The 26,892-nt window shown below is 36.4% G+C and overlaps 1 protein-coding gene across 1 annotated transcript in view; it reads left to right on the forward strand.

Annotated features, from left to right (window-relative positions):
- The window catches only part of ST6GALNAC3 (ST6 N-acetylgalactosaminide alpha-2,6-sialyltransferase 3), a 522,365-nt gene that overhangs the window by 297,608 nt on the left and 197,865 nt on the right, over positions 1-26,892 (forward strand). Inside the window, exon 3 of the mRNA XM_012787920.2 lies at positions 23,975-24,384. Within this exon, the coding sequence (XP_012643374.1) occupies positions 23,975-24,384 (410 nt within the window). The remainder of the gene's footprint in view (positions 1-23,974; positions 24,385-26,892) is intronic.

Below are 26,892 nucleotides of genomic sequence, written 5' to 3' on the forward strand. Positions count from 1 at the left end.
CCCTACCCGCCCGCCCTCCCAGGTGCTGCTGGCACGGTGTTCCCAGGAGAACGGTGCCGACTCAGAGGCTGAGAGACATAGACCCAGCTTGGGCTCCCTGTGGGTGAATTGGGACCGGAAATCCTCTCCCTGGTAGGGATACAGTTTGAACTCTGGGACCCAGAGGTCAGACCTGCAGACCAGATCCCCTGCACCGGACCTGCAGACCAGATCCCCTGCACTGAGGGCTAGCATTGCCCGGGGCACAGAAGGGTTATACGTGAACTGCCTACTGAGGTGTGTGTGCCTCCAGGGGCGGATTGGCATCCTAGAGGGCAACCCTCCTCCCAGGAGGAGGCCGTGCGCCCAACCCAGGTGGCGTTCCTGTGCAGGGAACCTCCCCGCCAGCATCACAGTCTGGGGAGGCCTGGTGGCTTGTGGTCTGGCCTGCTGGCAGAGGCCCAGGAGTAGCTGCGGACTTGGGGAGGGTGGAAAGAAGCGAGGCCCGCTCCAGACTGTGGGTCTCAGACAGCCCCACCCCCACACACAGACTTTCTGACTGAGCAGGACCATTCCAGCCCCGCCCTGACAGCTTTCCCTGGAAGCAGAGAACGGAACTTTGACCCCTGCTAACTGCCTGAAGGCAGGCTTACCCAACCCAGCTCTGCCCAGAACAAGAGCTGATAACAGGACACAAAATCAACAGCATAGCCTGTTCCTCCAAGCAAACACCACCTACTGACAGGGACTGCATCTTGCACAGCCTTTCCACGGCACCCACTGACTCAATATACAGGGAGTGGTCCAATTTCACCCACAGACACCACCTAACACCTCAGAAACTAAACAAGGTGTGTGAATACCCAAACAATAACTTAAGGAAAGAAACAACAACTGATCGACATGAGAAGAAATCAGGGAAAGAACTCAGGAAATATGAAGAACCAAACGGAAAACACACCCCCAAAGAGGAGCACCAGCCCCCTAGAAACGGACACCAACCAAAATCAGGCAACCAATATGACAGAAGAGGAATTTCGTATGTGGATCATAAGAACACTCAGCCAGCTGCAACAACAACTCAATAACCAACACAAAGAAACCACAAAAAGTCTCCAGGATATGGGAAAAGAAATAGACACAATGAAGAAAAGTGTAACCGAACTCCTGGAAATGAAGAATCAATTCAAGGAACTATAAAATACAGTGGAAAGTCTCAAGAAAAGGGTAGTTCAAACAGAAGAAAGAATCTCAGAGCTTGAAGATAACACCCTCCAATTAAATAAATCAGTCACAGAAATAGAGCAGAGAAACAAGAGAAAAGAGCAAAGCCTACAAGAGCTGTGGGACTATGTGAAGAAACCTAATGTGAGGGTCATAGGGTTACAAGAAGGGGAAGAAGACAACACTCAAGGGTTGGACAAGCTGTTTGAAGATATAATAGAGGAGAATTTCCCAGGCCTTGCTCAAAATCTTGATATACAAGTTCAAGAAGCTCAGAGGACCCCTGGGAGATTCAACGCAAACAGGAAGACGTCACGACATGCAGTCATCAGACTGACCAAAGTATCAACTAAAGAGGCCCTTCTAAGAGCTGTAAGACAAAAGAAGCAAGTAACATCCAAGGGAAAGCCAATTTGAATAACATCAGACTTCTCTAATGAGACTTTACAAGCAAGGAGAAACTGGGGCCCCATTCTCACTCTTTTGAAACAAAACAATGCCCAGCCTAGAATATTATTCCCTGCAAAACTAAGCTTTGTATATGAAGGAGAAATAAAAACATTCTCAGACAAGCAAAGGCTCAGAGAATTCACGAAGACAAGACCAGCCCTACAAGAAGAACTTAAAACAGCGTTACGCACGGAACATCATAATAATAACCCACGAATATAAAAACAACCAAAACCCAAAGATATTAAAGGCCAGATATTACAATGGCTCAAGAGAGAAATCATAGCAACAACATCCAACCCAACAGAATGATCAGTAATCTACCTTACCTATCAGTTCTCTCAATAAATGTGAATGGCTTAAACTCTCCACTCAAGAGACATAGGCTGGCTGAATGGATAAGAAAATACAGGCCAAGTATATGCTGTCTTCAGGAAACACATCTAACCTGCAAGGATGCATATAGACTAAAAATAAAAGGAAGTCCCCAAAGGCAATCACAGTAGCAACAAGAATAAATAAATGGGACATGATCAAACTACAAAGCTTCTGCACAGCCAAAGAAATAGTCATGAAAGTAAACAGACAACCTACAGAATGGGAGAAAATTTTTGCATCCTATGCATCCGATAAGGGACTGATAACTAGAATATACTTAGAACTCACGAAAATCAGGAAGAAAAAATCAAATAACCCCATTAAAAAGTAGGCAAAGGACTTGAACAGAAGCTTTTCTAAAGAAGACAGAAGAATGGCCAACAAACATATGAAAAAATGCTTAACATCTCTAATCATCAGGGAAATGCAAATCAAAACCACAATGAGATATCACTTAACCCCAGTGAGAATGGCCTTTATCAAAAAATCTCCAAACAATAAATGCTGGCATGGTTGTGGAGAGAGAGGAACACTCCTACACTGCTGGTGGGACTGCAAACTAGTTCAACCTCTGTGGAAAGCAATATGGAGATACCTTAAAGCGATACAAGTGAATCTACCATTTGATCCAGCAATCCCATTGCTGGGCATCTACCCAAATGATCCAGTGACACTCTACAAAAAAGACACCTGCACTCAAATGTTTATAGCAGCACAATTCATAATTGCAAGGCTGTGGAAACAGCCCAAGTGCCCATCAATCCAAGAATGGATTAATAAAATGTGGTATATGTATACCATGGAGTACTATTCAGCTCTAAGAAACAATGGTGATATAGCACATCTTATATTTTCCTGGTTAGAGCTGGAACCCATACTACTAAGTGAAGTATCCCAAGAATGGAAAAACAAGCACCAGATATATTCTCCAGCAAACTGGTATTAACTGAGTAGCACCTAAGTGGACACATAGGTACTACAGTAATAGGGTATTGGGCAGGTGGGAGGGGGGAGGGGGGCGGGTATATACATACATAATGAGTGAGATGTGCACCATCTGGGGGATGGTCATGATGGAGACTCAGACTTTTGGGGGGAGGGGGGGAAATGGGCATTTATTGAAACCTTAAAATCTGTACCCCCATAATATGCCGAAATAAAAAAAAAAAAAAAAAGATCCAGGCTTTACCCCAGGCCTCAGTTTCCTCTTCTGTAAAATTGAGATAGAACTATGTACTGTACAGAGTTGTTGTAAATGCTATAAAATACTTAGGATAATGAAAAAAAAAAAAGCCAGGATTTTGGAGTTTATTTAACATGCAATGGAACCCTTGTTGATTTGGGGGTTAACATAAGTAACAAAGCAGTTTCCCCCAGGTTTCTTCTACCAAGGAATACCAGAGAGCAGTGTCTTGCTTTGTGTGGTTAGTGTTTTGATTCATTTACTTTTATCGACTGACATGCCTCGTGAGAGTATGAGATGTGGATTCCAGAGCTTAAAATCTTCACGTTTATTTTGAATGCTAATTACCACAAATATGTTTTTAATTGGTAACCGTGTATCTTAGACACACTTCATTATATTTTAACCTTTCAGATCATTTTTAATTCATCCTCTTAAAAAATGTTCTCTTTTAAGAAAGTATGGCATACATCAATGGCATTTTAATTACTTACTTTTGGATGATTTTTGTGTTGGACACAATTTATCTGTCAAGGAAAAAGTGAAAAAATTATCATACTTTGAGAAAACAACACAAAATAGGGCCAAGTGCCAAACATCCCAGTGCATTTGTTTTCTGGATGAATTAGTATTTTGCTTTTATGGAGTTTATACACTTAGCCTTATCTTTTTGGTGCCATTTATTAAGGATGTATATAACTTAATTTTTCATAATAGCCAACAATTTAAAGCAGCTGAGTATTTCTTTCTCCCCTATAAATGATCTGCTACCATTTCCTGTCATTGTATCACACTGGCCTTTAATCTAGCTCTTGCACACAAACTCAATTATCTATACGATTCTTGTTTTAGTAGGTTTTGATAAATTTCCCTGTATTATTCATTTGTAGAAATGATTTATTATTTATGTTGGTTTCCTGATTTTATTTATGTGTTTTATTTTGTTTTCACAGAGCCACCTCATATTCTAACAGATACTTCTTCATTGGGTATACATGGGTTTTGGAAAAGTTGTTCCATATGAACAAATGTTCATGATTATTTCTACCATTATTTACAGTTATTATTATCTTTAATCTCCAAGCTTTCTTTAGTTTTGTAAGGAATTTATTGAATTAAAACTGGGTCAATGAGAGGGACTTTGGTGTTAACTAGTACAGGTGGTTACCCCTTTGTTGTCTACATTACTGGTTATGTTATTAACTACCAAACTCCTGTAACACTAGTATTCTTCAAATTCCAAAACATAGCTATAGTTTACTAAAAGCTCTGCTACTGGCTATCAGCCTTTTAGCTAATGGAGCATATATTGAGCTTTTGCACAGAAGATGGTTCCCTCCCTAGGGCTTTTGGCTCCGAAGACTAAGTGTTGCTTGGTGGCTTTGGCAGGACTCAGAGGAGCCTGGCTGCTGGGAACTGAAATGCTCATAGCTTGCCAATCCCAAACCATTGTGTACCTCACAGCTCTCTAGTGCCAGGAGTTTGTGTGCCAAGGAAACAGAAACCTGTCTAGAAAATAAATATTTTCTCTTGGACTTGTCCTCTAGGAAGACTCAAAGAGGTTGAACCTGTAAGTTGCTTTGTGGTTAGAAAATGATGTAGGGCTTTATGTTGGAAATGTAATGATACAGCTTTATACATAAAACAAAATGGTACGTGATTTATGCTCTCCAAATCATTTTATTTTTCAGTTATCAAAATGCCTGTTAATTCTTTTTAATGATTAATATAATTGTTATTGTGGTGATGGTTATTCAGCTCTTGAGCTAAGGCAGTCCCTATGTGTGAAGGGCTTCTAGTATGTGTGTGTGTACTGTGAGTGTGTGGAGGTCATCACAGCTGAATGGTTTTAAATGAATAAAGGCGGGTTATGTGAGCAGGGAATGCTGGTGAGGTCAGCAGAAGGTAAACAAAATTTTACAGAATTGAAGATTCTTTAGAAATAAGTTATGAAGCCATTAGGATCTTCCTTCCTTCCTTCCTTCCTTCCTTCCTTCCTTCCTTCCTTCCTTCCTTCCTTCCTTCCTTCCTTCCTTCCTTCCTTCCTTCCTTCCTTCCTTCCTCCCTCCCTCCCTCCCTCCCTCCTTCCCTCTCTCTCTTTCTTTCTCTCTCCTTTCTTGACCCATGACATTGGAATGTCCTTTTCTGACCCTAAGATTTTTCTTTCTATTCTTTCCTATTTCTCTACCAGTACATATTTTCTTTCATCCAGTTTTCATCAGAAGGAAAATTTTCTACTTAATCTAACACAAAACAGAGATATAAATGTGGGATCATATGAAATTAGGGCTTGACCTACATTTAGTATAATTAGTATTATTCTAAGAAGATAGAAATTTGGGAAAAAACAATAAAACTAGGAACACAGAAAAGATTAAATTCCTGGCACTCATGTAGCCTAATTTCATTATGCCTATTGCCTACTTACTTATTACAGTTTCTTTATTTCTTTTAGACCTGGATTTTCAAACTCAGCTCTGTTGACATTATGGTGGATGATTCATTCTATTTTTTGTGGCAGGGTGTGTGTGTGCTGCTCTTTGTAGGATCTTTAGAAGCATCCTTGGCTTCTACTCACTAACTGCTAGTAGTATCCTCCTATTAAAATAATCAAAAATGTCTCCAGACATTGTCAAATGTTCCTAGGGGACAAAATTGCTCCCAGGTGAGAACCGCTAATTTAGATCCAGGTACTGAGACAAATGATAATATAAATAAATCCATTAAGTATAGGATTTTTAAAAAATCATTTTTAAAGACCAAATTTCACCCCATCTTATCTCATTATTTCCAACACCATTCAAATTCAAAAGCTGATGCCCAATGCCAGCAAAGAATGAATAGGTAGAAAGTAAACATCTTCCTTTTTATTAGATAAGATGTCCAGCAATGGAAATCCCTGGATTTAAGAAGCTTGTTAAGATGTATTATGTCAGATGAAAAGTGCTATTTTAATAACTCATTGCAATTCTTAGCATGGACCTTTTATTTTAGAAAAATGGATAATTAGCATTTTGGCTTATCACTTTCCCTTCATGAATACAAATAATTTGATAGACAGACAACCAAGAGAGACTTCATTAAATAATGGGTTTAATCAGCCTGGGACTGGAGTAAATTAGAGGTTAGACTTCCAGCCTGAGAGTAGGAACTCAGGGTTTGGTGCCAATGTCATCTCATTCATCCAGGATATTTTTGTTGACTGACTGAATGTTACAGTCAAAAACCAGTGCACAGGTCAACTGGCCAAAAATAAAAGTCAGAACTCAGCTTGGGAAGCCATAAGCTACACTGCATTTTACTTGCAACTGGATAATTACAAGAACACATTCAAAGCCTAACTACAAAGCCTGTGGTGTTTGGCTTTAGCTGCTTCAATTTCTAGATAATGGCCCATTATTAAAGTGGAAGTATTAGAAAGTTTTCCAGGGAAAAAATATCAGTCTGGAACCAGTCCCCTTTGCATACATTATACACTTCACTGCCATCTGTGGTTATTCATAATATCCATAAAACCCTACCAGTTTTCCTGAAAGGACTACAAATAACACATTATATTTTGAGAACAGCCTTCCTAACACCCAGCCAGGAAATCCATTGTCAAATTAATTTTCTTTTTTAAGTTTTTTAGGGTAAACTATCCTTTTGTTTCTAAGAAATAAACCTCAATGCTGTGTTTGAGCAGTGATTTTGAACTATTTTGTTATCACTCAGAGGGGACAGGTAACCATTAGTGGAATCTTCAGGGCCTTGGCTGTTTTTTGAAGCTTGTAGTGCAGTCTTAAGAAACGAACATGATTCTTTTTTAGGGTTTTTTCTGTGGGGAAGTGGGAGACCTTAGATCTGAGAAATTATTCTCATCATGAGTTAGAGGATTCATTTTATTCACAATTCATATTTTCCATTCATTATCAAGCCTACATCAAGCCTTAGCTCTGTGTATCCGTAAGCTGCATCTGACATTTTACCTCCTGATGTTTTCTAAGTAGCATTTTCTACCAAGCCGACTTGTGTAGAAAAAAATGAAAATATCAAGTACATCATGTGTTCTGAAACACATTTAACTTTATTACTAGCATCTTCTAAGAATAAATAACAAAGAGCTAAAACCAAAACAGAATGATTTTACAAGTCCTGAAGGGAATCCTCCCGTGATACAATGCAGGACATTGAAAGGCCTATTTCCCCTTGTAAAATGTGTGTATGTGTGCTTTTATTTATTTAACCACATGATTTGTTATTGATAAATTTCTGCTAACTCTGAAGAAGGATGGATACTGGTAACTAGAGAGTCTTTAGCATGCTGATGAGTAATAGTTGTGAGGATAGACTCTTGGAGGAACGAGGAGAGATAAATACAGTACTTTATAAAGAAATGGAGAGAAACAGAGTCTAGGGTGTGTGGATTGGAAGAAATAAAGATCCTCAAGGGGAGGGGCCTCTTCCAGGTCTCCAGAGCATCTTCAGCAAAATTTACATTGTTCCCTGTTGCTCTGTGGGGTGGCTTTCCTTTCTTGAGGGATGAGTAGCAGTGTTGAATTTTAGTCAAGGTTGCCATGGGGCAAATACAGAGATTGCTCTTGGATAGCTAGTAAATGGGTTGCAGAAGTTAAGAAACAGACTCTGGAAGTTGAGAAATTCCTTGCAAAAGCATACAGCTAGAGAATGGCAGAGTGGAATTGAACCCAAGTCTGATGACAGAGCCAATGCTTATTTTTATTTGACTACACTGCTAGAAACTGGTTCTGTTATAATTGTCTTAAAACGCCTTAAATCATTTGAGATGAGATGGAACTGGAGTATGATAAGATGTTGAAGCTTGTAATTGAAATTGTACAATTGCATATTTCTTTCATATTAAACTTTTCAAAGTCTTGGTGCTAATTGCCTTTATTTTAAATTATGTATTTATTGTTTAATCCATATTGATGCATATGGTTTACAGACAAATATGTGCTTTTGGCCTCAAAAAGATATAGAAATGATATGGCTACCATATGATAAACTTCCTCTTTAATAAGAAGTAATATTTAGTCAAAGTCCCAGTTTTTGAGATGTTATCTATGCTATGTCTAAAACCCTATGCTTGAAAATTAGTGATAAATAGCTATTAGTAATAGGTAGTGTATTGGCAAGCACTTGTTTGCTTATAGTTGTTAAAAACACACATGAAAATGTTTTAATAAAAATTAGAACTTTTTCCTAAGACATTATTTGGCTTTTTACTGCACACCCTTCCAGATTTCCCCAAGTGAATGATATGGTGTTGAAAAGTTATTTATTTTTATGGTCAGGCTTATCAATAATATATTGATGCACCACTCATTAGCTTATTAATTAAGCTCTGTGTTTCAGATATGTGGCTTTTGGTAGGAGCCCAGGGTGAGGCAGTAAATCTGTAATGACAACCTCTGTCTCAGCCACAACACAAGGGCAAATAATGGCGAGGTTCAGAACTTCTCTTTTCATTTCTTTTCATGGGTGTTGTTTGCCGGTCAGTAAACATATTTTGGGAAATGAAACAAAATAAAGGTTTGTTTACACTTTGGATTGGCTTTACTTTAACATTTTATGGCAATTGATCTGTCTAACTTGAGGGATCTTTTTTTTTTTCATCTTTAAAACATGCAGTTGCTTCAGTATTCAGTGCTTAAGAGATGCCATTATTGCTCTTTATTGAAATTATCCCATGGAGAGTCATAAATTCAAGTTCCACAAAATTGACGGGAGGCCATTGTTTTGGACTAGGCTCCTGCACTAGGCCCCAACAGACCAGCCCAGGCCAGAATGCAGTCACTCGTGCTGGATGTCATGTAACCAAACTGCACTTAGAAATGAGCCGGTTTTCCAAAAAACAGGAGTTTTACAGCACCTAATTAATCAAAAGGGGCCCAGTCAATGGGAGCCAACGCGATAAGAAAGTCCCCTCTGCTTTAAACCTACAAGGAAAGTAGGGAACTCGACCAATCTGCTTTTTGTTCTTTGTTTCTCCTTTCAACCTTTTTCTACCTGTTAAGCCCAAACTTCTGCTCAGCTGATTGGAACACCTTTCTATTTTGTAGATGGAATGCTGCTGGATTTATGAATATCTAATAAAAGCCAACTATATCCTTGAAACTAAATTTATGGAAATTTGTTCTTTTTTTAATCACTATTGCTCTTTACCAAAATGGCATCATCGAAAGTCACAAATTTGAGTTCCATAGATACTGGAGAAGATACTAAGAAAGTTTCCTAAGTCTGAAATAGGCTCTTATAAATGGTAGTGAGTATGCATCATAGTATTTCAATATAGCATTTTGGTTAAATCTTTTGCTCTTCTAAACTCCAAGTAGGGCCTTTAGTTTGTCTAGTTTCTGCAGTTGTGAGTATTGGAAAGGTGGTAATTTTTAGTATTAGCTAATTGCTATGCTTTACATGGTCACAGGGACTGAGCATTTTAGAATGCCACTTCATTAAAGCATTAAAAATACTGTGAGCTCAGTAATTTCATTTACTGGGTCAATAACCCATAATATCAAGAAGAAGATTTATAGTAGTTTAAAAATAATTATTTAAACAAGAAAGGGATTTCAAACTATAATTACTGTAGCAGTAAAGAAATGAAAGACTCCAAAGCAAATATAAATATTATATTTAAATCTTAATATCTGAATCCTATAATTCAAAACATTTAGCTATTTCAGTAGTAAAGATCACAAGATGTTAGAACTGAAATAAACTTCAGCAAGTGGCTAGTTTGATTGTAGAAATTAAATTTTTTCTTGTAAACCACTTATATTTAAATATCTATACTGACAGCCCATTGGAACCTGTTCTTATGTAAGGTACTTATTTTTCTTAGATCATTTTCACATTTCTTGCTCAAATTTTTCCTAAGTATTTGCATTTTGTTTGCTATTGCACAATTAGATTTCTTTCTATTGTAGTCCCATTTTTTGCTGATGTACTACTAGTGATTTTGTATATCCATGCCATAGCTGGTTACCATTTTTATTTCTTTTTTTCCTTTTTTCTATTTCAGCATATTATGGGGGTACAAATGTTAAGGTTATGTATATTGCCATTGCCCCCCTCCCCCATCCCACCTGCCCTATACCCGATAAATGTTATTCCTATATGTCCACTTAAGTATTGATCCATTAATACCAATTTGCTGGTGAGTACATGTGGTGCTTGTTTTTCCATTCTTGAGATATGGTTACCATTTTTAATTCTCCTATTAGTTCTAACAGTTTCTCTCTGCTTTGTTGTGATTGCAAGCATTACTATGATATCATCTGTAAATAATGATGATTTTTTTTCTTTTCTGTTCCAATATTACTACCTCCCTTCCCCCTCTCCTCTGGGCTTCATTGAGTAGAACTAACATTGAGTAGAACTTCCAGAACAAGATGAAATAAATATTAGTGGGCATTCTTGTCTTGTTCCCAGTCTTAGTAAGAATATTTCTGGTTAAGAGTTTCCAGATTATGTTCCAAACCATTATTCCATGAGATTCCAATTTATTTCCTACCAAAAAAAAAAAAAAAACAAAAGAACAAAGCAAGTCTTCTAAATAATTTTGTGGAACTCTGAATTACCCAAAATGAGACCAATTTCTTTAGTGAATGTTCTTTTATAGCCTTTACTATTAATATACATTGACAATTTCCTAGAGTTGGAGAAAATATGTGACTTTCCCCAACATATTTGCCCATAGAACATTGTTTTTGAAGAATACTTGCTAACACCTTATAAAACAATATTTCAGTGCTGCTCTGGTGGGGCCCTGTTAATTGTGATGTTGGTTTTGGTTTCAGAATGACATTCTTTATCATGTGAAGAAAATATCCTACTCTTAGCTTACTTAGTGTCATATAAATCAAATCTTCTACTATATGTTCCATTGTTTCTGGCTTTGGCTGAACATAACATTTTTAAGATTTATCCATGTTGTTGATTTGTTTTCAATGCTGGATAGTATTCCCTTGCACAAGTACATTGACAAAAATTTGTGTTTGCAGTTTGAGGGTGTTATAAACAATGCTGCTCAGTACATTCTTGTACATGAAAACTGATACATGAAAGAATGCATTTTTATAGGACCTACAATAGGAAGTAGAGTTTCTGGGTCATAGGACATATATTTAGATATACAAGATAACGCCACAGTATTCCACAGTGTCAATGTAAAGTTTACAATCCTGCCAGCTGTTACCTGGAACTCCAGTTGCTATACATTCTTTTTAACCCTTGTTGTCAGACATTTTATTTTCAGGCAAGCTAGTAGATGTGCAGAAATATCTCATTGTTTTAATTTGCATTTTCTGGGTTACTAATGATAAGCACCTTTTCTTATGCTTATTTAGCATTTGAATTTCCTCTTTATGCAATGACTGAATCTTTTGCCCATTTTTCTATTGTTTTGGCTGCCTTTTATTATCTATTTGTATAGATTTGTTATATATTTTGCACATTAACCCTTTCTAGGATATATCTTCTCCTTCCGCATGGCCTGCCTCTCTTAATGTCTTTTGAAGGATAGTCATTTTTATATTTCATATAGTCCCTTTTATCAATCTTTTCCTCTACTATTAGTGCTTTTGTACCTTGTTTAAGAAAATTTTTTCATACCATGATATGAAACTTCTTTCTCACATTTTCTCTAAGTATTGTATATTGTCTTTCAGATATAGGTTTCCAATTTGCCTGAAACTGAATTTCGTGTATAAATAAGGGTCTAGATTTACTGTTTTCCATGAGGTTACCCAATTATTCCAAGTCCACTTTTTAAAAAGACTGATTTCCACCCCCTCCCTCCCCACCTCCCATTACTCTGCTTGGTGTCTTCCTCACAAATTATTTGGGCTCTTTATTATGTTTCTTGCATCTATTTTGTCTGTCCCTGTGCCCACAGGATCTTGTTCCTTTTCATCAAAGATGTTTTAGCTTACATGGCCCTTGGCATTTCCATAAAAATGTTAGAATCAGTTTGCAAAGTTCCATGGAAGTAATCTTGTGGCATTTGGGGATTTTGGTTCAAATTACCTTGAATACATAGATCAATCTGTGGAAAATTTACATCTTTATATTATTGAGTTTTCTATTTCATGTCCATGTTATATCTCTCCATTTTTGTAGATCTTTTGTAATATTTCTCAATAAACTTTTGTTATTTTCTCCACAGTCTTGCACATCATTTATTAGATTTATTCCTAGGTATTTTATATTTTGATGCAGTTATAAATGATAGTCTTTCTTAAATTTTCATTGTTGTTGCTATATTGAAATACAGTTGATTTGTATTCTGAATTGCATCTAGCAATCCTGCTAACTCTAATACAAATGATAAAAAATTATATATGAATTTTTTATACTATGATATCATCTGTGAATAATTATGTTTTTGCTTCTTCTTTTCCAATTTTTATTTTGTTTTTAGGATCTCAGTATGATACTGAATAGCAATGGTGATAGTTGAAATTATTGTTTTATTCCCAATTTCAAAGGGTTAGCTTTCAACATTTTAACATTAAGTACAAGGCTTGCTATAGAATTTTTGTTTTGTAGAAACATTTTATCAGATTAAGACAGTTCCTTGTTATTTTCCCTTAACTAACGATAATAATTTAATTATTAGTCAACACTGAATTTTATCAAATTCTTTTACTACAACTATTGAGATGATCATATGATTTTACTTTTGAGCTCATCATATTATGATTTCACTGTTCATATTGTAAATTACATTGATTTATTTTTCTTGCCAATTTTTTAATTTGAAAAATTTTATGAGTTGCAAGTTTTACTGAACACCATTTTTACTTGAAATGCCAGCCAACACACAAACTATGAATATTCAAATTTAAGTATTTGGCAGACATTTTCTAAAAATGAATGAAGTTAGCCTGTCGCTTCAAGAAAATAATAGAACGGGAGACTGAATTTTGAGAGCTCCTGCCCGAGGCTTATGAAAGTATAATATTATTAAGTACATTTACTCTCTTGCCATGACAATGTAAGAACCTTAAAATACTTTAACTCCATACCTCTTCTTAAGTTATATGCCATTTTATGGTAATTTTAATTCTAAAACTTTCTCTTTGTTTTTGTTTTTATGAAGCTTCACTGTGATATGTTTAGATGTGGATTTATTTTGACTGAGAGTAATTGAACCTTTTGATTTTGTGGATTCTCATAAACTCTGGAAAATTCTCAGCCATCGTCCTCCATCCATTATATACCCCCTTTCCCTTGGAAATTTCAAATAAATTTATGTTAGGCCTTCTCATCATATTCTCTGGGTCTCTTACTCCATTTTTTTAAATCTCTTACTTCATCTGAAACATTTGTTTCTATCTTCTTGTTCATTAATTCTTTCTTTAGCTTTATTTAATTTGCTGTTAAATCCATTTATTGAGTTCTTCATTTCATATATCAGATTTATAAGTTCTAGAACTTCTAAGTGATATTGTTACACACCTGCTCCATCACTTTTTTATAGTTTTTATTTCCCTGCCAAACTTTTCACTTGAATTTTATCTCATTGACCATAGTGAGCACATAGTGAATGCAATGTTTTAGTCTGTGTCGTGTAACTTCATTTGTGGAGCTCTTATGTGAGTGTTTTGTTGGTTTTCTCTAATAGTGTTTGTCTCCTCATATATCTGTTTTTAAAATAGTGTATTGGGCATGGTATTTAAAATTTTGTTTGTAATAATAATCTGAGGTCTAGGATAAAATTCTTTCTCCAGTGATGATTTTCCTTTGTTTCTTCTAGGTATCTAAAGTCATTAGAAGTCCAGGACTATGTAATATAATTTCAAAATTGAGGTTTTCAGAGACAACCAATTGACATAAAATAGAATGACAGACTTTGCAAGATTTTGCAGGAATTTCCAGTTCAGACTTGTTGTTAGAATACATCTAGGAAGGCTAAACTGGATGCCTGTTTACCGTTGTTGATTTCTGTCCTCCTAAACCCAAGAGGCCACCAGAAGCAGAGCTCAGCTACTTCTTCCAGAACCACTAATGCCTCTCAGGCAACAGTAGCCTATAGTGTTAATGAGTTCCAGTCTTCTCCAGGCTGTAAATTCCTCGCCATCTTGTTAGGTCTTTGATGGTTTTGAGGATATGACTTTTTATATTTTTTTCAACTCTTGGAGCTATCTTCCATGGTCTCAATTTTGTAAGTTAACATTATTGAAGCAGATGTTCTCATGATGCTACTTTTAGACAGTAATGAAGTTGAATATCCTCCATACATTGGGCTTTCATTTTGAAACTAGAAGGAATAACTTATACTGCAGCTTCTTTCCTGAAACCTGTCCCAATTGGAATCATAGTCCTTTAACTCAAAGCCTGTGCAAACCACATTTTTCTTCTTATTCCTAAAATAAAACTAGTCTTAGTATATATAACATAAACATACCTCTCCTTGTCTTCAAAGAATGTATATAACCCTAGTAAGACTTTCATGTTATCTTACCTCTTCCATTTACTCATTTTGCCACCATTTTCTTCCACTTTCAGCTTGAAATTCATATTTACTAGTGTCCATGATTATGTCTCAACTTCAAACTTTCAGCATACTATTCATCTTCAGCCCTGGATCAAGCTGGCTAGCTTCTTTCTTTATTCTCTGTGTTTCTGAACTTTATTGGAACGAATACATAACCTTATAGTAGGTTCGTCATACATCTATAGTTTCTAAATTCCAGCTAAGACATTATTGGCAATCTTTTTTTTTTTTTTTTTTTTTTGAGACACAGTCTCACTCCACTCTGTTGCCTGGGCTAGAGTGCCGTGGCATCAGCCTAGCTAACAGCAACCTCAGACTCCTGGGCTCAAGCAATCCTTCTGTCTCAACCTCCTGAATAGCTGTAACTACAGGCATGCACCACCATGCCCAGCTAATTTTTTATATTTTTAGTTGCCTGGGCTGATTTCAGGTGTAAGTGCTGCTCACCAATCTGATAGTATTTGAAAGGTAACTGAAAGAATTTCCTACCCTCAATATCTTCCTCAGAGATCCAAGTTCACCATTTTGTCTTTCATTCCTTTTATCAGGCATTATGGTCTCCTCTTTTATCATTGCTAATTCCTCAAGGGTAATGTTCCTCAAACCTAGATGCTCACTGGAATCATGTGCAGAACTTTAAAAAAATCCTAATATATAGGTATCATCTTTAAAAATCATCTGTTTCATTTGGTGAGAGGTGAAGTTCAGATGTTGCCATTTTTTAAAAGCTCTCCTAGCCTTTATAATGTGCAACGAGTTGAAATTCATGTCCCCAATTGAGTGGCGTGTTATATACTAATACCATAGCATGAATCAGTTTTCTTACTTTCTTTACATGATATTCCTGGCTGGTGTGTTAGCAGTACATTCTAAGATCATCTTCCTGAACGGAGATAAAAATAATACAGAAGTCAGTTGGCCATAAAATTAGCCAAATTTTACTACAACCTAATAGTAATAGTGGAATATGAATTATTTCTATTATTCAAGTTCATAGGAGGAAAACTCTTTCTTGGTTTGAGAAGACTTATTTTTGGCCTTCCAGTGTAGAGAAAGCAAGCTGCTTTCCTTTGGCACACCTACATGATTATACAGATCCATTCCCTTGAGGAACCTACACATAAAGGAAACGCATCCTCTATGGCAACTGAGAAACATAGCTTTATGTTGCCTGTTGTAGAATTATTTCTTGACATTAACATTTTTATGAACCTGCATATTAAGTTTTATGTTTGGATTTAATGCCACCAGGTAGGAACCAAGGTAAATGCCATATCCCAAATCCAAAGAGAGTCAGAGCTAAACCATGGGTTATCAAATCTGTCTTTTGTGTGCTGTGTGATTTATACATATTGCTTTTGAGAACTGCATTAACCGGAAGATACTGGGTTGTGGAGGGGCAAAGAAGTACATTTACAGGTTGGCTTGGCTGAACTGTGTTGATTTCTCTCTAATACAGTCGTCATAATTCTTTGCTCACAGTTAGAGGTCTGCTGAAAGTGACTCAGTATAGATGAAAACAGCTTGCTTAATCATTCCTGAAACACGGGAAAAATTAAAATACATTTTTTCTTTGTCAAGCAATAAAAACAATGCCAGATTGTTAATGCCTCTTTTGTACCTTTCACTTAAAAGACCTCAAAAAGAACATCAAGGAGAATAAAGGCAAAATCTATTCCCCAATGGCGTCATTATACATGTTGAAGCGTCTAAAGCTAAAACTCTAAAGACATTTAGGAAGAGTAGAGGAATAAATGACAGTAAACTGAAGAGTGTGTCTCTGGAGCTTTGTTCAACCTGCTTTGTTCAAATTCATTCAAATTGGATAATGAAAAGCAAAGACCTCTTTTGTTTCAACATTAAAGTAGTAAATTACTCAGTGGTGAGTTGCTAATTATTCTGTAAAGTATTTAAGGTGCCATGAGTATCCCATCACCAATTTTTTTAATTGTATTCTTATGGTTGAAATGAAAGCAACCATTAGAGTAGTGTAAAACAATGTTTTTAATAATTTAAGTTGGTTCAATTCAAACATAATTTTAGTTCTGATATACTCATTGAAGCTCTTGTTTCTATTTCAGATGAGCAAGTTTCATTTTAGACTTCAAGACATCAAATGAAAATTCATTTTCTGTATGGGACTAATATAGGGAGATAGATTAGAGCCATCCAATACTGTGTTTCAAAAATCTGGCTTTTTCTGCTTGCTTCTAGGATATAGAGTTAGCAGGTTTGGTTAAATTTTACTTGAATTTTTGGTGACCTTTTCTAATACTGACTGTTTCATAATTTAATGTCTTGACCTTCGTTTTCCATAGAGCCACCTTAGTGATAAATGCAGAGATTTAATAACTAGAACTAGTTGACAGGTGACCTTTCGTACATGGCTGTTCCTTTTTGCTGGGGAAACCACTGTTTTGCAAGTTTTATTTCACAGATTTTAATTATCTATTCTATTGTCTATAAGCTTATTCAGAGAGAAAAAAAAAGTAAAGGTTAAATATTACATTCTTCTTACTGATTAAAATGTAAAGTTCTTGGCAGTTGTCCCAATATATCATTCAGAAAGAACAGGGCAATTTGTCAAATTCATACCCACGGAAGAGAGAGGAGGAGTTTTCCCAGGGTGATCGGTAAGAATGAAACCCTGCCCTAGGAGAGTGAGCTGTTGCACCGGCTGGGTGCAGGGGTATATGTGTGTGGCAACAGGGTGTATATGTGTGCATGCATGTGTGTGTGTGTGTGTTAATTTAGAACAGAGAAACAAAAACGTTATTTAATTTAAAGGGAAAAGTGACTCTGACTCAATGAGAGATGAAACTTGCCAGTCACAGAGAATAACCTGTTAATTTTGTCCATCTCTCTCTCTCTCCCCCTTCCCCCCATCAACCAGGCAAGGATCAGTTGGGTACATCATGGTATATTGATTTCTCGAGTCTACATAAATAAAATATATTGTTTAAACACAAGGAAATAAAGACAATTAATTATAAAAATGCCACAGACTTCTATAAAGAAGTTAAGATTTAACACCTTTCCTCCCAACTTACAGTATCAGAGAATATAGGACCTTCAAAGAGAGTTAATGATTAATGCTCCTGTATTTACAATCTTCAGCATTTTTAAAAAACTTATTTCATTTGTGTGCCTGTCAAATACTTATGCTTATGATAAAATAAAAAAAATTAAAAATAAAAAAATAAAAATGCAAAATGACCTGTAGTGTGAGAATGGTACCCTAGTCAGCCAGTGTCCTGGCTCTTCATAAACACAGAGGGGAGAGCAATTCCCGAGTTAGAGGATGGCATAGCTTGGCAGTCCTGAGTGAACTTTGATTCACAAGGACTTGCAAAAGGCTCGTGTGGGTTTCTAACATGAATTTACCTTATGGGAGGCTTTTGGACAGTGGGGAGGTATTTCCTTTAGTCTTGGTCATCAGTTTCAAAAATAACATTGTCTGCCATGGTCTTAATTCCCCCCAACCCTGACACGCACGGTAATCATGTGTTGCTTGAATAAGAAATACAACCTACTATGGTTGTGAAAGAAAAGCAAGTTGAATTAGCAGATGTGAAGGACCATTTTAAAACTAATAAATTTGGTCATGATTAGTTTATCTTAGACTAAAATTTCAGCCATATTCCAAACTGAAAATATTAAGACAAACATTTCCACGTAATTTCTTATGCTATTCTAGTACCACTGCCAGAAAGGAAAGGTTATTTCCACTCAAGTGTGGATCCTGGCATTCTTGTGGAGCCTTTCATCAACTGATGGACTTTGCCCTATTTTGGTGAAATTCTTGGCTACCAGCATATTTAAAGCATTAAATTATAATTTAATATAAATAATTTTAGTAAAATACTGAGTAACATTTGAAGTGTCTGCATATGTGAATATTAAGAAAAGTGAAAATTAATAAGTATTTTTTAATAGCCCCCATTTATTAAAGTTGCTGTGAGTGCATTTCAGGAAGGGTAACATATGCTCTTCTTTTTAAACCTGAAAGATATCTGGTGTCCACCGGCCATCACATTTATCTCAATTGCTTCAACTCTGTAATGGGAAATAAAACAAAGGAACTTGAAAAATCTATTATGAAAATTAAGTGGGATAATGTAATAAAGTGCTGAGCAGGATGACTCACCCATAATAGGCATCCAATCGTGTGTGTAGCAAAAAATATAATATTCTATACTTGCATGTCTCTCTCACAGTTTCCTCCCTTCATCGCTCTTTCACCCTCCCCCTAGCCAAGGATCAAGCTCTTTTTTCTTGTAAGGAGGCAAAACGTCAAGATTCATTTTAGCAGAGAAATGATTTGTTTTTCAAGGCAGTCTCTCAGGCCTCTAAAACAGCATAGGAAATTGATCCCAGTTGATCACAAAACTGCCCCACATACCTCTGAGCTGTGTATTAAGATTAAGTTCACACTGATTAGAATTTTAAAATTTTTACCCTTTATACTGCCTTGCACAAAATTATTTGGTTGTTCAATATATATCACCACATTCTTAACTCTTCCAAAGCTGAGTGTTTATATCCAATTATGTTGATATAGAGGTAGTATATTTTTGTAGAGGGAGAAAATGCCCCAAAACAAATATAACGTTGTTACCATTAAAAAAATAATCAATATTTTAGACCTCAAATAAAAGGAAGTGTTTGACATTTGTGGTCTTTCTTTGACAGGGCCATAGCTGCCCAGACAGGGTCGGTTGAGTATTTGTGGTGCTCTCAGTCTATAGACACAGCAAAAACCCAGTGAAAGTGCTTTGAGTGTGCAGGTGGTTTTTAAGGATGTTTTTAGTGTACAAGAGATGAGATAATGCGGAGAAGCTTGTTTTTAATAAAAAGAAACAAATAGAGATAATTCAACTAAAAAGGAGAATTCAAAATTAAGATGGGGCTTGACGAAATGGAAGCAGATAAATGTAAACAAAGGTCTTTGGAAAATACAGGGCTTCAGCGTAGAAAGAAAGAGTAACTGCTTACAGAGGCAGAACAGTGTGAGTAGGGACATATGGAATACATTTTCAAGCAAGCCCCCCAATCAAATAATATAAATGAGTTCAAGAAATAGCAGTGCATTGTAACAAAGAAAGTTGAGACCAAAAGATGTAGTGATAAGGCTAATAAAAGAAACGGAGATAACTAGATAAGAGGAGCTTTTGGGTCAAACCGTCCATTTATGCTTAGGTTTTTCTTTCTTTTCATCAAGCTTACTGTAGTTTGAAGGTGCCTTCAAATGTATAAATGAGTCCCTTGGGCCTTAGCAAGCTCTTTGTGCTACCTGATGCTTCTGATTATGATTGGGAATGTTTCACTCATCCAGCCCTGTGCTCCTGTCATACTTTAAAAATGGCTCCTGCAACTCTGGTAAATAGAGCAGTCCTCATATTCAGCCACGTCTCCGGGTACCTTATTCAGGAAGTCAGATAGCTAGATAGGAATATGACCAACAAGTATAGACACATGAAAGTCTCTTAAGACTCTGGCCATGGTGAGTTGGCCAAGCGGATAGTAAAAAAGAAAGGGGCAATTTAAAAATCATCATCTACCCCCAAAGCCATTGCATTCATAGTATTCTGCCCAGTGACACATTTGCCACATGGACAAGAGGCTGTTCTTTCTAGTGTTTGCCCTCAAGTTGTTAGTTAGCTGCTGACCTCATAATCTGCACAGCTGCGGCATCCCAACATGTTGTCGTGAAACAGATTGTGATGTCTTAATTGATCACTTTCAGAGGTTACAATTGTCAAGTGAGACCAGTATGCTGATTCTTATTAGTTAAATTAAGCCTTGTTACAGCAGAACCGGCTAATTCACTATAATGACTGGGAAATTCAATGCAAATTGCTGCATTTTATAGATTAGAACACATCCAAATCTTTTTCTTTTTTTTTTTTTCTTCTTTTTGATTTTTTAGATTTGTGGAGGCTATACCCCAAATATGTTTTTATTATAAAATGAAGCAATTTCTTGGAACAGGAGACGGAATGTAACCTCCCTGTACCATATGCATCTTGGTGATAAGCTGGAGTGTACCATATGACACACACAATTTAAATCAGGCACTGATTTGCATGACTAAGTGAATTTGGAGAACTCAGCTAAGAGTCGCCTGGCAGGAAGAATAGTATGTTATTCCTTATTGCCTGAAAGAATGTAGGCCCCTAAGAAGAAGAGTAATGGTAGGTCAATGCCTAACTCCAACAGGCATCTCCCTGAGCCTCCAGTTAGTAATTGGGGAAGTACAAAATCCCATTTGTCCTGAGATACTCACCTATCTTGAACAGACTTATTCTAACCTGGGGCCTGGACCACCTACTGCTTAACTTATTTCAGAAAGCTTATAGTGACAGGGGTGATTGACAGCCCCTTTGATAGCAGTTTTAAGATACCTCATAAATGGACTTCTATGAGTTCTTCAAATCAAGTTTTCAAAATGCTTATTTTTGACATCTCAAATAATCAGATGCCTTTGTCTAGCATATTTTGTAGAAGCATAGTAAAAACTAAATCAAAGAAATTAGTTTAAAATAACATAATAACTGTTAGCATCCAAAATACAGCAGGAAGCACAAGAATGTCCATCAAAGCACATTTTTATAGTAGAAAGAAAAAAAAAACCAGATCATAGCTAAATGCCCAGCAGTAGGCAAATAGATAATTATGGTATATCTGTACAATGAAATATTGAGCAGGCATTAAAATTACCTCTAAAGGCTATTTACTGACATGGGAAAGGTTAATGTTATGAAATGAAGTGAAAAACCAAGGCTGCCAAATTGTCTAAATGGCATTTCTCAACATGTCTAATGTAACACATGTAGAAAGAAAAAAATGACAAAAATACGTGTAGTGTTGTCAAGTAATGGAAATATGGAAAGTTTTTATCATTTTTTTCTATTCTTTTTTAAATTGTTCAAGTTTTCCATGATGTGCTCATGTTAGTTATAACAATCAGGGGGAAAAAGGGTTTTAAGGCAGTTTGAGTAGTGTTGTTACAACATTTGATTCAAGTAGACTGTGTTGGAGGCATCTTACATCTAAATGGTCTGGAAATGAGCTCCTGGTCTTCTTCCCCTGACCCTCTCTTCCTGAGCCTTCTCCCCTTCTCAGTTAAAGGCAGCTCCAGTCTTCTAGTTGCTTAAGGCTAAAAAGGCTGCCGTTATCTGGTGGGCTCTCCCTCCAGAATAGTTCGAGAACATGAGCAGAGTCTCTCCATTTCTCTGGCCACTCACCATGGTCCAGCCACTGTCCTCGTTCTAGGATTGTAGCAGTTGCCTGCACTCTCTGCTTCAACCCTTGCCTCTCTTTTTCAATCAGCTTTCCACACAGCAGCCAGAGCTTTAAACTATAACTCACATCAGTCACTTCTCTGTCCAGAGCCCTTCAGCAGCTACTCATGTCACACAAAGCCAAAGGCCCCAAGTGGTTTCTCCGCTGCCATGTCTTTGGCTCCAGTGCCTACTCACTCTCCCCACTGGCTCTGCCTGGGCACATTGCCCTTCCTATCATCCCTCTCCTACCGCAGGCTGTTTGCATTGGCTTTTGCCTTTGCTCTGCAGGAGTGCTTTTCCCCAAATATCCACATGGCAAGCACTTTCACTTCATTCACGTCTTTCCTCCAATATCACTTTCTCAGTGAGGCCTTTTTCTGATCACGCCACCAAAACAAACACATACACGCACATACTTCCTGACCCCCTTCTCTGCTTCAATTTTCTCTATTTAGTACTCATCAGCATTTAACATATTTTATGGTATGCTAATTTATGTATTGCTTTTCTCCACTCCCCTCAACTTGAATGTAAGCTACATGAAGACAGGAAATTTTTATTTATGATTTTCACAGCTGGATTCTAATCCCTGGAACTGTGCCTAACACATTGTAGGTGCTCAATAACTTCTGTGAGTATCTGTCACTGATAGGAAAGATCTGGTACTGTTGTATGGTGATTATCCAGTTAATGTTTTTTGATGTAATTTGCTTCCCAATATAATTATTTTAATCCAATTCCTTTCATTTCCTACCTTAACCAACTGAGCTACTAATATATCCTAGGGAATTCTGGGGAGAGAGGTTAAAGTGAAGAAGATAGACATTGTTCTTACAGAATTTATAGTCTAGTGGACAGAGATAATTAAACAATAAATCAAAGTGCAACATAATAAGTAAAATAAGGACAGTGCCCAATGTGTGAGGGGTTACTCACCAATAGGCATGATAAAAATTCAGGATCATATGTCAGATACAAAATGTGGAATCTCATAGAAGGGAGATGAGAAAGATATATATCAACAAAACATGTTGCTTATTTAACACTGTTTTAAAAGATAGAGTGATTTCTTTATATGGGAGAGAAACAGCAAAAGTAATTTATTTGGTTGTTTTAGGAGGAAAGAAAGCAGGGAACAATGAAAAGAGCAGTAGGCTTAGAGTTAGAAGATTTAGATTTGAGTCTACCCCTATGAGTCTTTGTTACTTCTGTGGTTAAATGAAAAGGGAGGAGGGGGCTTAGACCAGCTCCAGCTCTAGAGACTGTACATGCCTCCCCAGGGTTATGAAAAGGGGTCTTTCCTTCGTCATCTAGAATAAACATAATTAACATGCTTACTTGAGGGAATTTTTGAAAGGTCTCTGTAATATTTTTGCTAGCCTGGGACTTGTCTTAAGTAGTTCTGGGTTCTGAAAATCTTTTCCAGAACCTCTTCATTTGCTCAACTTTTCATATTTTTATCAACCGCTACATAACCATTCATGCATATAAGTAAAATATGGAATTGATTTCTGGATATATTTCCTTTGCATTTCTTTTATAGCAACCAATCACATCACAGTGATCAAATCTTTCTATATTTTCTTATTTCATTTGAAATTACAGTTCTGAATAAAAAATGTATCATTTAGGGTGGAAAACAATTGACTATTTTTCCGTATAATATTTAACCAACACATTGGGATTGTAGAAATTAAAATTATTTTTAACAGTATATATTTACTTTTTTAGTGGAAGCATGCCCCTAACTTGATAACCCATAGCAGAGACTGTAGGATTGATATATATTTATATATAATATGTATATTTATATATGTACATATATAAGTATCTATATGAATACTTCAGAAGTATTTTCATATTCAGCAATACACAGTATCTGAACTTTTTGTTTTCCCAGAGGAACTTGTAGGTGGAATTTACTAATTTACATATTTCTCCCCCTGCTTTCTTTCTCTTTCTGTTTTTCAGCCTTTGCAACTGGACTGTGAGCTTTGTGCCATAGTGTCGAACTCAGGTCAGATGGTTGGCCAGAAGGTGGGACATGAGATAGATCGATCCTCCTGCATTTGGAGAATGAACAATGCCCCCACCAAAGGTTATGAAGAAGATGTTGGCCGCATGACAATGATTCGAGTTGTGTCCCATACCAGTGTTCCTCTTTTGTTAAAAAACCCTGATTATTTTTTCAAGGAAGCAAACACTACTATTTATGTTATTTGGGGCCCTTTCCGCAACATGAGGAAAGATGGTAATGGCATCGTTTACAACATGTTGAAAAAGACTGTTGAAGTCTATCCAAATGCCCAAATTTATGTGACCACAGAGAAGCGCATGAGTTACTGTGATGGAGTTTTTAAGAAGGAAACTGGGAAAGACAGGTGAGTCCTCTCTGAAGCAGCCTCATTGTCTTTTATTATCTTTCATGCTAAATCTTTGCTGAGTCTTTTTCCCAGCTATCAAATGAGCAGAGTTATTTTTTAAACTCGTTGTTATATGTCTTTGGCCGTTATGAAACCTTGATGAGCCAGAGGTTAGGTCCCATTTTTTCCCGCCTATACTACCTTCCATTACCTCCACTTTGATTGGCTTGAGGCTTCAAAAAACTGGATACTTCACCAAGATGTCTTTAGATCTTTTCTTGTTTAGCTCCATTTGCTGTTGATGAAGTTGGATTTCAGCTGAAAGAGGAAGTCTACACATTTCTGTTTCAAAACAGAGAAATGTTAAGGATCGTTAGGATTATGCAAGGATCTATAAACTCTTCTGGAAATTCTGGCAAAATTTTACCTGAGACCACAAACAGAAGAGGCTATTGATTCTCTGACAAGATTACATAGTTTCTTGCATGCAGATAGACACTGTGATCTTGAACATCATAACTTGGTATTTAACTTGTTAAGCAGAAGACCATATTGAAATTATACATCACTTAAAATCATTAGCAGTTAGATTCTTGAAGAGAAATGAGGTATAAATACCATTCACTCAATTATCCAAAAACCAATTTGCATTTTGTTATCACATCTCCTTCATCTGCAGCATTCTGTGGACCATCCTTCCCACTTCCTTTTCTTGAGTCCTGCTTGGCTCATCCTTTTCCTTCATGTTCCTTCTCCTATTTCCACTCTTTGCTCCTTCTCCAGCTCCTCATCTCCCATATAACTGTATCATTGCCTGTCATTTTTTCCCCTCTTCAGAAAGATGACAGCATAACGGAGAGAAGGGGAATTACAGATCAGTTGCTCTTGGTTCATATATCTAGCTCTAATAAACAGAAAGTCACAGAAAAACATGCTCAAAATCTATAGTCAGTAAGGGAAATGCAAATTAAAACTGTGATTTTAATGTACACCACTACAAAAATCATTGAAATGGCTAAAATAAAACAGACTGACACTACCAAGTGTTTATAGGAAGTAGGGAAACTATGACTTGCATACATGGTTGGTTAGAACATAAAATCCCATGGTCTCAACCATTTAGAATCTTATTAAAAACATTTCCATATGACTCAGTAATTTCACCTTGAGCAATTTCATCCTGAGGTATGTAGCAAAGAGAAAATAAAATATATCCATAAAAAGATTGTTCAAACTACCATTATATTCATATAGGCAGAAACCAGAAACCACCCAAACTGTTATCAATTGGTGAATGAATTAACAAGATAATGCATTCATACAATGGAATTCATACATTTGGTGATAAAAAAGGAACTCCTGATAACATGTAACAACATGGATAAACTTCAAAAAAATTGTAGTCATTGAAAAAAGCCAGACAGAAACAGCTATAGATTATAATACTCCATTTATATAAAGTGTCTAGAAAAGAAAAACGATATAACAGAAAGAAAATTAATGGTTGTACAGGACTGGGAGGTGGAAACAGATATTGACTATAAACATCCATAAGTGAAGTTTTGGGATGATGGAAATGTTTGGAAACTGGATTGTGGATGGGTGCACAGCTTGTGTAAATTTACTACACTTGTGTAGCTATCCACTTGAAGTGGGTGATTTTGTGGTATGTAAATCATTCCTCAAAAAAATAAAAAATTTTTGAAAAACATAAAAAAAAAGAATTAAGGAAGATATTGAAACCAATGGCTAAAGTTTTAAATTATTTGTTAATGTTGCTTATTTGCAGAATACCGTGGATATTTGAGCATCTGTTATAGTTCTAATATTAGCATTTTGATTTCCTCAAAATGTATATCTTTTGTTATTCAATATTATCAAATTGAAACTTTTAACTATATTGAGGTATATGTGTGTGGCGGGGAGGGGGTGTTTCTGACCTCTCTAGATATAATTTGAATGCTGATAATTACTTCAATATCCTAGGTGGGCTAACTCTCCTATTGATAATGTGGGTTGATTTGAATTTAGCATTTTCTACTTCTGAGTACCAAAAATGCACAGCTTCATATGAAATTTAAGACAGAAATAGCTATAATACTAGTGCCTTTCTACTGGTTAGAGTTAGCAAGAAGAATCCCAAAGGTTAGATTTGAATCAGAGTAGCATAAACTGTCCAAAGAGGCAAGCAGTTGAGATAAAAGGAGTCAGCATGGTGCTTCAAAGAAATACACTCCCATGCATTACCATTCTGTATAAATATGACCATTCTCAAGGGGCTCGGGGAATTTTTGGTCTCTCACTAGCCCAGAGCCATGCAATTAACTAGATGTATTGGATTTTCATTAGAGTTAACCCTCAGGGTGTCCCCCAGTCATAACTGTAAGCCCTAGAATAATTTGGGGATATCAGAGAAGAGCTTAGCATGCTGTTGGTTCACATTTTTATGTGTTTATATCATGTTTGGCTTTTGCTGTGAGCTTTTAGGGAGACAACAGCATCACAGATGTGTAGATAGTACAGTAA

This window comes from Microcebus murinus, chromosome 2 (assembly GCF_040939455.1).
Source record: "Microcebus murinus isolate Inina chromosome 2, M.murinus_Inina_mat1.0, whole genome shotgun sequence".
NCBI classification, from domain to species: Eukaryota; Metazoa; Chordata; class Mammalia; order Primates; family Cheirogaleidae; genus Microcebus; species Microcebus murinus.